The 13398-nt window shown below is 43.5% G+C and overlaps 1 protein-coding gene across 1 annotated transcript in view; it reads left to right on the top strand.

Moving 5' to 3' along the window:
• The window catches only part of PCP4 (Purkinje cell protein 4), a 74942-nt gene extending 61544 nt beyond the window's left edge, over nucleotides 1–13398 (top strand). The window contains exon 3 of the mRNA XM_006158169.1: nucleotides 12988–13398. Within this exon, the coding sequence (XP_006158231.1) occupies nucleotides 12988–13115 (128 nt within the window). The 3' untranslated portion in view covers nucleotides 13116–13398. The remainder of the gene's footprint in view (nucleotides 1–12987) is intronic.

Below are 13398 nucleotides of genomic sequence, written 5' to 3' on the forward strand. Positions count from 1 at the left end.
TGGAGAAGGGAAAGCTGAGAGTGAAAGTTGGCAATTACTGAATCTAAGTATTTCTGTCGAAAAATCTAGGTTTTGAAAAACACTAAATGCCAAGTAGAGATGACCATCTTGTCAGAAACTGGACAGATGTAAATATCAGAAGAAAATGCATATAATTAAGGACACAAAATGAACCCATAAAATACATGGAGAAGTAAACTTGAATTTCTGTTGTAGGCTTGAAACGAACTATTTTCACTGATTATAACTTGTGTCTCACTAGATCAAGTCAGTTTACAAGAAGCTGAACTCCTCAAATAAAACAGCTTAAACAATAGAGGAGTTTATTTCTCTTTCAAATAAAAGGATATAGTTGAGGACACTCAGGGTAGTTTTAAGGAGCATCAAATATCTATATTATTGCATCCTCAGCATAAGGCTTCTAAAGTGTGGCCCAATTTAGTTGCTTGAGCACCGGTCATTGCACCTACATTCTAACCAGCAAGAAGCAAATAGATTCAATAATAACTAAAAAGGGGCAAAGAGTGACTGCCAACGTCTTTTTAAGGAGATTGCTCTCTTTCCACCCACAAGATCTTGATCAGAACCTAATTATGTGACTATGGCCAATAGTAAGAAGGTTGGAGACTTTCTTCGGGGTAACCCTAGGCTTAACCCCAAATCAGGGGTTTTATAACTAAGAAAAAGGGAGTAAACAGGGGCAATGGGCAGACTTCATCATCACCTATCAATATTTCTGCTCATGGCATTTCTTGAGCACTTACTGGGTGGGTTTGCAGAGAAGGCTTATCTAAAGTGCTAGACAATCATTTGTTCTCCATCCCAGTTAGCCTGAAGTCAAATTGCATTATGGAGACCACAGGAGAACAAACTATGGCATTTCTATGGGGTGCTCTTAATTATCTGCTGATTCCTGGGAAGGAATTCCTTCTTCCTTCCTTGAAGGAATTTCAATTCTTTCCTTGTGTTCAGAGAAAAAGGAAACACTTGGTACGTTACCTTCCCCTCCCTAATCCACCCAGTCCCCGCCTCATAAGCTTTTCATTTACCTACTTTTCAAGTTACTCTGTAGTAGATACTAAAGTATTTTCTGGGCAAATAGCACGAGAGCTTGCAATCTGATCCCTAAAAGCACAGGATTGTCCTTTTTACTTAGAGAGTCTTCCCCTCCTACTCTGACCCTGCGTATAACTAGGCATAACTGTAGGAGGTAGTGGTGAAGAAAACAGGATCATCCTTGTGAGGTTTGGTAGGAAGAGCATAAGACAGAATATCAATGCTTACAGGATTTCTAGAAGTCAGAGAACACAGCCTGGATGGTGCACAGCCAGGAACAGGGTGTATGGAAAACACTTAACCTGATGGAGCATTCTAGCAGAAACCCCAACTGCCCCTGATGTTGCCTGGCATGCCACGGCAGGCCATGGGCAGTGAGATGCCTTGCAGCTGCCCTAGAGAAACCCACGCCTCTTCCTTGGTGCTTGCCAGAAAGTGCCATCTTCCTGTGTTGGCCGCCAACCTGGCATTCGGTTCTGCTCCTCAGAGCATGCCAGTGCACTCTTTCTTTGTCCTGCTAAAAAATCTCCAGAGAAAAATAACCTAGATTTATGTTCATTTCCATTTCCAATAGATAAAAAAAATTGATCCTCAGGTAGGCAAACCTGACCACAGTCATCAGTCGGGACTTGAAGTCAAACTGTCCCTAGTCAAGCTGTTTCTCATATATGTCATTGCTTGTCTTTACTATTGTTTTTCCTTGAAAATGGAATTTTGAGTAGTGTTATGGAATATAATTCCAAATTTATATGCTGGAGCTCTAACCTCCTTTACCTTAGAATGTGACTGGATTCAGAGACAGGATCTTTTAAGAGGTGATTAAGTGAGATGATTAAATGAGGCCATTAGGGTGGGCTGTAATCCAATCTGACTGGTGTCCTTATAAGAAGACATCAGGACAGAGACACACAGAGAGGGATGACCATGTAAGGACACAAGAAGAAGACACCATCTGCAAAACCAGGAGAGAGGCCTCAGAGGAATCAGCCCTGCCCACACCTTGATCTCGGACTCCAAGCCTCCAGACTGTGAGAGGACGAATATCTGTTGTTTAAGCAATCTGTGTGTGATACTTTGTTATGACAGTTCTAGTAAACTAAAATAACTAGGAGCATATTTTACTCTTCTAATAGAGAATTTATTGTTTTTGATGATATTTGACTTCCTTTTTTTTTTTTTTTTTTTAGAGGTTTTTGTCTTAGAGTGTGTTTTCTCGCCTGAGAGAAAGAGACAAGAGACAGTGAGAGGGGAAGTGAGGAGGAATCACTCCCCCTGGAGAGTTGGCCATACTGAAATCTTTCTCCTCCATTCTCCTCCCAGGATCTTGGGCACATATGCACGTGCTCAATGTGAGTTTCAAGCCACCGGGTCTAGGACTTGAACCACAGTCTAAGTACAGTGAAGTAACTGGTATGTCATCTGCTGGTCCTATATCATCTTTTGTTCTCTTTATTGGGTTAATAAATTTGGGGGAAGATTTTATCTCACCAGCACTTATTTTTTTCCCCCATCAAATCCTACATATTTACACTTACTTAGTGATCTGAATAGCATTTCTATATAAGCAAGTTGTGCACCAGACAAAGGAATTATTGAAGTAGATGTCCCAGAGCAGCTAGGAGTAGGTGAGCACCGTTTGCTGACTAAACTAGGTTGTACATTTACCAAAATCTGCTTTGAAAAGGTGAAGACTGCAGGTTTCAGAGTACCTCCAGTTCAGGACAGAAGAGGACTGCTCCTTCCTGGAAAAGCTGTTAGTGCCAAAGAAGGTGCTAACGTAGTCAGAGGAAAGTAAGAAGTGAAAATTGTGTTTTCATTTGATTTGGAGAACGTGATAGATGCAGAAGTTTCTGCCTGTTATTGCTAATGCCTGACCTTGCTCATTAATCTCTGCCTCTTAGCAAAGACTGGAAAATTGCAATTCTCTGCACCAGCAGCCCCTGTTTAATAAATCCCGGGCCAGCAGGCAGGAACGAGAAATCACCAGGGGCTGCCATGCAGGAATTCCTCATCCCCACTCACAAAGATGAGTGCTTGCAACTCAGGGACAATCTACTGAAGGACATGGTAACTGAGTGCTTTGTTTCTAGCTTTTACCAGACATATGGTCTGTGTTTTCTAATTAACATTTCACAAATTGCAATGCTCTTTGCTGGCAATTTTATGTACTGTGTGTATAAATTTATTATTTTTTCCTTTGGGAGAATTGACCTTTTGCCCAACACAAGATGCCTCATTCTCTGGGTATATGTTGATTCATTTTAAGGCTTAAGAGATGAAAATTCCAGGACCAGCAGATGGCATGATGGTTATCTTGTTGGACTTCCATATAGTCGACCATAGTTCGAGTCCGGGACCTGGTGACTAAACTCATGCAGGGCATGTGTGCATGCACACCCCAAATCCTGAGAGGAAAATGGAGAAGAAGGGATTGTGTGGCATCATCATCACTCCTGGAGGGTGATTTCTCACTTTCTGTCTGTCTTTCCAGTGAGCTTGCGTGATCAGTAGCAGAGAGAGAGAGAGAGAGGGAGAGGGAGAGAGAGAGAGAGAGAGAGATTCCAATATTCAATCTTTACTTGCTTTCCTTCCTTCTCTTTGGCTTTCTCTGTCTGAAAGGCAGGGGGTTGGGTCCTCATAGGGAGCCCATATTAGGTCTTCTTGGTCAATAGGCAGCCTTGGTGTGGAAGAGGACTGGACTCCCTCTAAGAGAGTCCAGGGAGCCCAAGTTCTTTGTGGATTAGCTTGATTATATCAAGGGTGACACAATTGAGAGCTGCTAATTCTTTCAAAGTTAATATTATACTTTGAAAGAAGGTAGGCCATTTTAAGAACCTTGGTATTAAAATACCCCATTTGCAGGGCATACTTAAGTTAAATGACTGTTATTTCTTTATGGCGTGCTAACATTTAGGTACTTTTATAGTACACTATGTGCTTTGACTTCTAATGAAGGAAAACTGCTCAGGACAATTATATCTCAATTTATTGCTTGTGCACACATTTCTGATCTACACGATTAGGCCGTAGGAGGTAATTTGTTTCTATCAAAAAAATCTTAAACTACGGAGAGCTATAATGGAGATGAAAGCCGTCACCTGAGTCTAGTGAGCTGCATGTATGTTAAAACTAGAGCCACTGTGTTGGTGAGTTATTACCAGCCTCTGGCTACGACCCAACAACATCATGAACTTGGGAACAAATATATTGAAGAGTTCCCTTTACCAGGCTTAAGGGTTCCTATGAGATCTTTTTGAATTATGCTGTTTCAAACTTCATATCCTCTCTCAGGCTGTTGCAGAATCCATGAATAGCTTCGTTATGCCCTGGGTGACTTTTCATGTCTATTAATTTCTGAGGAATTTATGTTAATTATTTGAAGTCTGTCACTTAGGGTGTGAATGCATGGTTGAAGAATAATTTTTCAGAAAATGTTTCTCAGTCATGAGGAGTCTCTGCTGCCTCCTCCCCTGTCGGGAGATGGGTTTCAGCCTGGTCTGGGGCCCTGACCCCATCCCAACCCTTGCTGTCTCCTTGCCGGAGGCTCACTAGGCAGCCTCATTCCTGATCAGCACACTACTTTGTTTCTGGAATCTCTGGGATTCTTTGCTTATTTGAACACTTACTTTTCTGTTTTCTTCTTGGGGTTGTTCAGGGATCCCTCCTAAACCTTAGAGCAGTGAAGGGCTTGTACTAGGCATTCTAGACCACTTGCTGAATGAATAAATCTGGGGAAAATTATGCTGGGCCATCTGGTGAACAAGAGGATTTTGCAAACTGGTTGATTGTATTGTGTGTTTAAACTTTGATTGTTGAAGTGGATTTCCCCCCAAAGCTACATTAACTGGTCCATAGGAGTGTGTCAACTTGGGCAATACCTAGGGAGCTAAAAGTAGCTCAACATGGCAGGGTAAAAACAAGATTTGGAGAAGACCTAGGTTCTGAGTCAGTGCAGGCCAGTATCTGCAAGGTAATCTTGGGTTCAGCATGCTATTGTCTCTGAGCCCTTGTGAAATATGAATAATGAGCATTTCAAAAGTCAAACAAGTCAAAGAATACAAAACTGCTTTTAAACCCATAAAGGTCAAAAGTTACCTTAGGTAATGATAGGGTCTGGATTATGTCTCCACCTACCACACACCCACCCCCAACTTATATGTTGAACCCTAAACTCCAGTACCTCAGAATGTAACCACATTCAGAGACAATGTCTTTAAAGAGGTGATGAATGTTAAATGAGGCCATTATCTTAGGTCCTAATCCAACAGGACTAAGTCTCCTTGTTAAAAGAGCAACGGAGAGACACCGGAGATGCATACCTTACTGCAGGAAGGTAACAATTTGCAAGCCAAGGAGAGAGTTCTCAAGAGAAACCAACCCTGCTGACACCTTATTCTAAATCTTCTGGCATCCAGAACTGTGAAAGAATAACTTTCTGTGGTTTAAGCCGTGTGGTCTGTATTGCTTTCTTGTGGCAGTCCAAGTAAACTAATATTGGTGCTTAGTAAGTATCTGCTGATGGGCTGTAAGACTCATTTGAGAATCTCTGTGTCAGCTTAACAGGTAGAAGACATCTGACCATTAAACTCCATATTTAGCAGACTAGGTAAATGCAAATGAAATTTCAGCTTATCAAGCATTTTTTTTTCATTCTGTGAATTTTCATGACAATATCAGAGACTTGTAATAATCAGTTGGATTGCCTTCAACTGTGGTAGTTCCTTATTTTTATATCTGTTTCTGTATTTTGTAATTTCCCATTAAATGACCTGTGAAAGAAAATCCACTTTGGTATGAGAGAGGATCTATTTAATGTTCAGTAAAAAAGTGGCTCTTTTTATAATTATATCTTTAAGAAGGGCTACCCGAACATTTCACTTAAGACATTAAAAAATGCATAATAGCAGACATCACCTCGTGTCTCGGTTTCTGTCAGGCAAAGGCAATATTTCGGGAAAGCAGCATAAGAAATATCTATGCTAGCATAAAGTGTAAACTGAAATAGGGTTGCATTACTGCTTGGTGGGAGGTCATGACAGAACTGAATCAGGAGACACTCCGAGCCTCAGGGAGCATTATTTCTTCATTACACTGGGACCATCAGCAGAGTTTTGTTCCATTTCCGGGAGGTTGGATGAAGTTCTGCTGGTGGCGTGGGGGAAACCTGGTTGTTTGGGGCCATTTTGCTTCTGTACTCTTTGGTGCTGGAGAGAACATGTGAGCATGCCGTATGAGATGGACAGATAAGCAGCTAGCTAATGGAAAGGCTGATAGTTGGAGAGATGCGTGGATGGTGAGCAGTCAGACAGGCAATGTAGCAGTTAATGTAAACCTCTTAGCCTGGTAGATTTTGACTTCCACTTCCTTTGAGATGAGGTCTCCCAGATGATGGAACTGGCAGAGCTGGGTGACGTGTAAAGAGCTAATGGGGGATCTTGGCCCACTGGGCACATGGCATTGCAGTTGAAGGGGTTGTTCGTCTCCTGAACTATAATGATCAAGAAGTTGGCTTCTACTCATCCTCACTATCTTTTACATCTCATTGGCTAAGTGTCATGAATACCCTCTAGACCATTCCTGTGGTCAGTCAGACTTTCAGAATATGTCTACAGAGAGCAAACTATAGAACTACAGACCTTGGAGAGGTAAAAATACAACTGTGTAGCACTGGGTGTTTTACAAAGTGTCTTGATAAAATACAGCTTGTTCAGGATGACAAAAGCCACTGTAAGCAAGTAGGTGGCCGATGTGTTTTTCCAATTCAGGCAGCACAGTTCTTTTTTTTTTTTTGGAGAGGCTTTCGCTATAGGGCGCGTGTGCTCGCCAGACAGACAGAGAGAGACATAGAGACAGAAAGCGAGAAATCACCCCCAACCCCAAAGGGGAGTTTCCCATGTGACAATCCTTTCTCTTCTATTTTCTTCTCAGGATTTTGGACACACACAAGTACACACAAACACACAAAAAGGGCAGTTGTTTTTTTTTTTTTTTTGGAGAGGCTTTCGCTATAGGGCGCGTGTGCTCGCCAGACAGACAGAGAGAGACATAGAGACAGAAAGCGAGAAATCACCCCCCAGGGGGGATGGTCATGCCGCAATCCCTTCTCCTCCATTCTCCTCTCGGGATCTTGGGCACGCACGCACATGCGCCCGGCGTGAGTTTTAAGCCACCGGGTCCGGGACGCGAACTGCGGTCGACTACGTGGGAGTCCAGCAACATAGCCATTACGCTAACTGCTGGTTCTCAAGGCAGCACAGTTCTTAACAAAAATATCAGATAGACACACCTGGTCCAGATATGAACCTTCAGACATCTTCATGAGGGAACAAGTAGAAGCATAAGGGAAGTGACTGTGCAGCAGCCTGGAGATGTCCGGAACGCGTCTCACATGGACCACTAAGGTAGATGGACTGCTCCCTCTCGGATAGAGAAGCTGCACTAAGGCCTCTGGTGTGGCAGTGTCTTTCTGCCTGTGGACATGGAGGAGATTCTTTCTCTTTGCCCAAGGTTTATATTCACATGACTCTGAGCTATGGACCAGTCTGGTCGGCAGGGAGCAGTATGAGCAGTATCTCTTTTGAACACGGCTTAAGTACCTTCTACATCTGAGCTGGCACCAATGGCTGTAGCAAGCCCAGCCAGCACAGCTATCTACTCTTGCCATGCCACTGGCCTCAAGGCTTGATGGAAGTACTTCCTTTCTCTCTGAATCATGGCCTGAGTGATCAGCAAATCACACGGTAGAGCAGATTCAGGCTTCTGAGACTGAAGAGCCATGTTACTGCCCATCCCCACTCCCTCTCTTTGCAGCTCTGGCCACATCATGCCCCAAACTGTATGCTCTGTGGTTTAACTCACCAGAAGGCATGGATCTGCATGTAGTTCTGAGACCTAGATAGTGATTTTAGAAAATGATTTTACTTCTTCATTTTCTAAATAAGGAAACTGAGACCCAGAAAAGCTAAGAAATCTTCCCAAAGTCACAAAGCAGTAGGCAATTCCCAGATCTGGCTCCCACCGAGACTCTACCTGTCAGCCCCCTTCCCTCACCTTGGATTTGGCTGGGGCTCCTCATGCCCAGGGAAGCTGAGGGCCCTGTCTGCTGGGACATGAAACCCGAGTTTCATTTATTCCATGCTAGATGTTGGTGATAGGCACTGTTCTAGGCATAAGGGAGTTTCAAGTCCCATCTAGAGCTCTGGCCTGAAGTGCCCACCAACCACACGGTTACTTGGAGGCCTCCGTAGCCATCCAGGGCTTCTTCAGCTCTGCTAGGTGGATCCCAGGGACTCCCTTGGGGCTGTGACCGTGGGGTCCAAGGCACGAGGTGCACATGTGCTTCCCTGAGTCCCCTGCCTCTGCCTTCCTTCTCCCCACACAGGCCTCCGCCACTGCCTGAGGTTCTCATGTGGCTATCACCTGAAAGTGTCATCTGGAGACTGTGCCCCTCTGGCTGGCCCCACAGTGGCCTTGTTGTGATACCACCTGGCCACACTCTCTTCAAAGCCTGACTCTTTGCAACAATGATAAAAGAAGAAAGGGCAAGGACTGCCTTGAAAATTGAATTAAGTGGTTATGGCAGAGGGTAACTTAAGTCTGTGTTTGACAGCTGCTTATCATTAATGAATGGACTGACTAGCCTGAAGACAACGCAAGCAGGGGGAAGAAAGGAGTAGGGTGCTGGGTAAGAATGGCACCACAAAGAGCCATATCGCAGGTTGAAGGGTGGGTGTACCCTTGTAGGGGACCACGTTCAGAGAATCCACTCTCCCAGGGCCCTTCAGTCTTCTCAGCAGACATGGCCAAGGCCTCTTTCTGCATATCAGCCACAGAAAGGGCCCACTGTTGCTTCCGACGAGCACCTACTTCTGCCTGGAGTGATGGGGATGGGGAGGCTCTCTCTAGGGCCACCCTGCATCCCAGATATTGTCACCATCACCAGGGTCATGGGAGGGGAAACTTGCAGGCCCTGAGACTCTGAGAAGTGGCTATAGAGGGTGGACATCTGGCTGCAGCCCCTCCCTGGGCTCTCCTGCAGGGTCCTTTTGTTCTCACTGAGTCCTTTTCTGGCTCCCAGGTCCATCAAACCATTTTCACTGAACCCATTGCCACTGAATCTAAGCAGTTGTTCCTCCTTTACTGCAGATGGGTCTGTGACCTTCCGCCTTATACATCCTGGCTAGCTCAGGGAAGGAGCTCATTATCATGCCTCTAACAACTGCAGACCTTCCCCAAGGAATGCTCCAGCTCTGTAAAGCAAACAGAAAGTAACAATTCCTGGAATATTAGTTGTGTCCTTTTTAAAGATGTAACATTTTTCAAATGAGGGGGGAATCAATAAATCACTTTTGGCTTAAGATACTAACTTAAGATATAACTGTAAAATCGATTTTTATGACCCATCCTTACTGTCTCATTATATATTCCTTAAATATACTTAATTTTCTGCATCTTCATTTATCATTTGTCAAAAAAAAATGCTGTTTTTTTTTCCCCATTATTATAAAAGGGAAAAGATGAATTGGACCCTTCAAAAACTTCAGGTTGTAGTAACATTTTAAATCTAAAAGAGATCTCCTATCTTCCTTTGAATTGGAGTTGATTTTTCCCCGTAGTAATCACTATGCAATCAATGAAAGGATTCCTTTGGGAGAAAAAGGATGTGGGACTCTAAATGATTTTAAAGAAGATGACAATTCCTAGTGCTGTAGGGGCTGTTTAAAGGCAGACCTTATTGGTACTAAAGGATTAGTTACTATTTAGCATAAGAACTGGAGCCATTTTTATTTCAGGTTTGCTGAATGCTTACCCTCCATCCCAGGCTCATGTGATAACATTAATTAAATATTTTATTTATTTACTTTTTGGAGAGCTTTTTGCCATAGGGCGTGTGCACTCGCCAGAAAGACTGAAAGAGACAGAGAGACAGAAAGTGAGAAATTACCCCCCAGCGGGGATGGCTGCACCGCAATCTCTTGTCCAGTGACATAGCCATTACACTAACTGCTGTTCCCACATTAATTAAACATTTAAAAATTTTTTTTTAATGGGCCAGAATGTTGCGTGGTGGTTGAAGCACTGGACTCCCACATGGCCAGCCACAGTTTGAGTCCTGGACCTGGCTGCTTGCTTTCTCACTCCCCCCACCCCCCACCTCCCTTCATGTCTCTCTTTGGTTAGATTAAAAAATAATTATAAATACAATTTAATAAAATATATTTAAAAATTATTAATGAATTTATAATAATTATTAATTTTTTAGTCTGCTACAGGGCACATATGCTTACCCAAGAGAGACAGAGAGAGAAGGAAAGTAAGAAAGCAAGCTGGCAGGTACAGGACTTGAACTGTGGATGCCCACATGGGAGCCTAACACTTTAACCATGCCACCTGCTGGCCCCAATTAAAAAGTTTTAAAGTATCCCCTTGAGCTGCAGAAAACTCTTGCCCCTGTCAATGGTCCTATCCCTTAGTATTCCCTGAGGAAAGAGTCCCTGCTATGTGGGTCAATGTATGAATGGCTGCCCCAACACAATAAAACAATTTCACTTGTTTTCTGCCCTTTCTAACCCCCATGGGTTAAAAAAGAATTTGGCATATTCTTCAGACATTGGTGTACTCCAAGTCTCTGCTTTTATGGGCACTGGCAACAAATCTAAGAAGAAACAGTTCTTTGATTTAGGTCACAGACCTGTCATTCCAACAAGGTTACAGAACCAGAGCCTGTGCCTCTTCCTCCCAGATGGAGGTGTGATTGGAAGGTTCTAGGCAGAACTTGCTCCATGTCTAGGAAAACTGAGAGGAGCCTGCTTAAGGATTGGTGAAGGAAGTGTCACATAGCCAGATGCATCTGAAATAAGTGCCAATTCTTGTCTGTCCCTCTATTGGTCTTGTATCTGAGAGAGGTCCTAAAGAGGGAGGAAGGAAAGAGAGACAACAGAGCAAGGAGGAGAGAACAAGTAACCTAGTATCTTCCGCTTCTGTTAAGGTTGTTGTCTGGACCATACAAAGTCCCTGACAGGAAGTGGATGGACCTCGTCTAGGTTAAATGATGAACTAAGGTTGCCTGGTGAGCAACAGAAGTAGAGCTTACCCCCTACTTCCTGGCTAAGGCTTCCTCTCTGGTCCCCAAGCTGCCTGTGCTTCTCCTATCATGCTCCTCTGCTGCAGGTGCAAGTCTGTGGTGGCAGTGAAGCTCATGGCTCAGGTCCTGGAAAGATGGGCCCTATCTCTAGTTCTGGTTCAAACTGACTCTGGTTCCTGACTTGTCATTTCCTATAGACAGCAAGTTGGATCCAACTCTGGCTGCACCTGAGAGCTTTTATAAAATGGGAATGTTTGGCCTTCCCCCAGGGACACTAATTTTTCTAACTTAAGTCTCACTCCTGGGAAGGCCTGTCCCATCCAGGGCTGTGCAGGGAGGCAGCCCTGAGTCTAGGGTGAGACCCTGTGTATGCAGTAGGTGAAGAGAGAAAAAGAAAAGAAAGGCCTTTGATGATTCTAATGTTTGGCATTCAACAGATTGAGAGATTTTTACAATTGGGGGATTTTGTTTCTTGGTTTTAATGACTTACTGGAAGTTAGTCACTGCTCAGCAAGGCACACAGCACAAAGAGGCCATCACCTCTAGGCTACACTCAGCTCTGGCATGTATCCTGTTTAAAATGAGCATTACAGAGTGAATTGGTGAAACACTTCTGCCTTAGCAAATGAATTGCTAACCTTACTTAATGGGAACAAAAGGTAGGACTTGTGGAAGCTCAGTCTAACTTTGAAGGCCAAGTAGTGCCATTCAGTCATGACAATGATAAAATCTGAAGCCCTGAATACAATTAGTAAATCTCATTGACAGTGAAAGTATACACAGAAACTCAATTTATTACCTCTGGCTATTGTGAATATCATCAGCTTCCACTGGAGCAATACCTGTAGCAATATTTAAATCGTACCTACATAAGACATGAAGAGAGAGATCAGCAGTTAGCGTAATGACTATGTCACTGAACTCCCATGTAGTCAACCGTGGTTCAAGTCCCGGACCCGGTGGCTTAAACTCAGGCTGGGTGTGTGTGTGCATGCATACCCAAGATCTGAAGAGGAGAATGGAGGAGAAGGGATTGCGGTATGGCCATTATCCCTGGGGGGTGATTTCTCACTTTCTGTCTCTCTGTCTCTCTCTTTCTCCGTGCCCTATAGCAAAAACCCCCCCCCCCAAAAAAAAAAAAAAGACACGAAGGGAGACTAATGGCATAGCTAATATTAAAAAGAAAAATATTAGGTCATCAGAAAAGTCATGAAGTATTTTTCTATGTAAAAATGAGTCATGATTTTCTAGACAACTCAATATATGTAAACTATGTCATTAGGAACAGAAAATCATGTAGAGAAAATATGTGAAGGAGCCAGTTCCATGGTGCACCAGTAATGCACTGCTCAGGGGAAGCTAGATGCCACCTGGTGACCACAGTTCGAACCCCCAGCCTTGTCAGTCTGAAGCATCCTGGGCACTTGCACAAGCACCCAAGATCCAACGGGCTGCAGGGCTGACGGAAGGGGATTGCAGTGTGACCAGATTCTGTAGAGAGTGCTCATCTCTCTCTCTCTCTTTAATTCTCATGTGTGTGTGTGTGCATGTGTTCTATCATGAATAAAGATTTTTTTAAAAAATGAAAATATGTGAAGTGTTGAGACTGTGTCCTTGAGTTCCATCGTTCTTTGCGGCATAAGGTTCAGGCAAACAAAAGACAGTGGATTCTGAACTCAAAGATGCTCCCCTGGATTTTACTTTGTAAACAAGGTCTTGTTTTGAGGGTGGTGATGGAGCTCAGTATGTGCCACTTGATGGGATGCCTGGCTTCGCGTTTCCAGTGCTGCTGTCTGCTTTCCCATTCTCAGCTCAGTGATTGCCTTGTTTCTGTTTTCTTGCTACAGATGGGCAGAAGAAAGTTCAAGAAGAATTTGACATCGACATGGATGCACCAGAGACAGAACGTGCAGCGGTGGCCATTCAGTCTCAGTTCAGAAAATTCCAGAAGAAAAAGGCTGGCTCTCAGTCTTAGTGGGAGAATCCCTTCCTAAGGTATACCTGAAGACACCGAATTCAACCATCATCTGTCAAGAAATTAAGAGAACAACACCCTAGAGAAAAGTCATGTACACACAATCCACACATGCACAGCAAACCTAAAATGCATGTACTATTTATACCTGTGCTATTTATACCCTCGTAGGAAGGTGTAGGCAATGAAATTGTGAGTAGCTTTATCTCTGTTTATCTCCATTATCATTCCTCCTGCAACTATTTTCCTTGATGTTGTAATAAAATGGAGTTAAGATGAGTAA

Source organism: Tupaia chinensis, unplaced genomic scaffold (genome assembly GCF_000334495.1).
Source record: "Tupaia chinensis unplaced genomic scaffold, TupChi_1.0 Scaffold000574_1, whole genome shotgun sequence".
In the NCBI taxonomy this organism is placed as follows: Eukaryota; Metazoa; Chordata; class Mammalia; order Scandentia; family Tupaiidae; genus Tupaia; species Tupaia belangeri.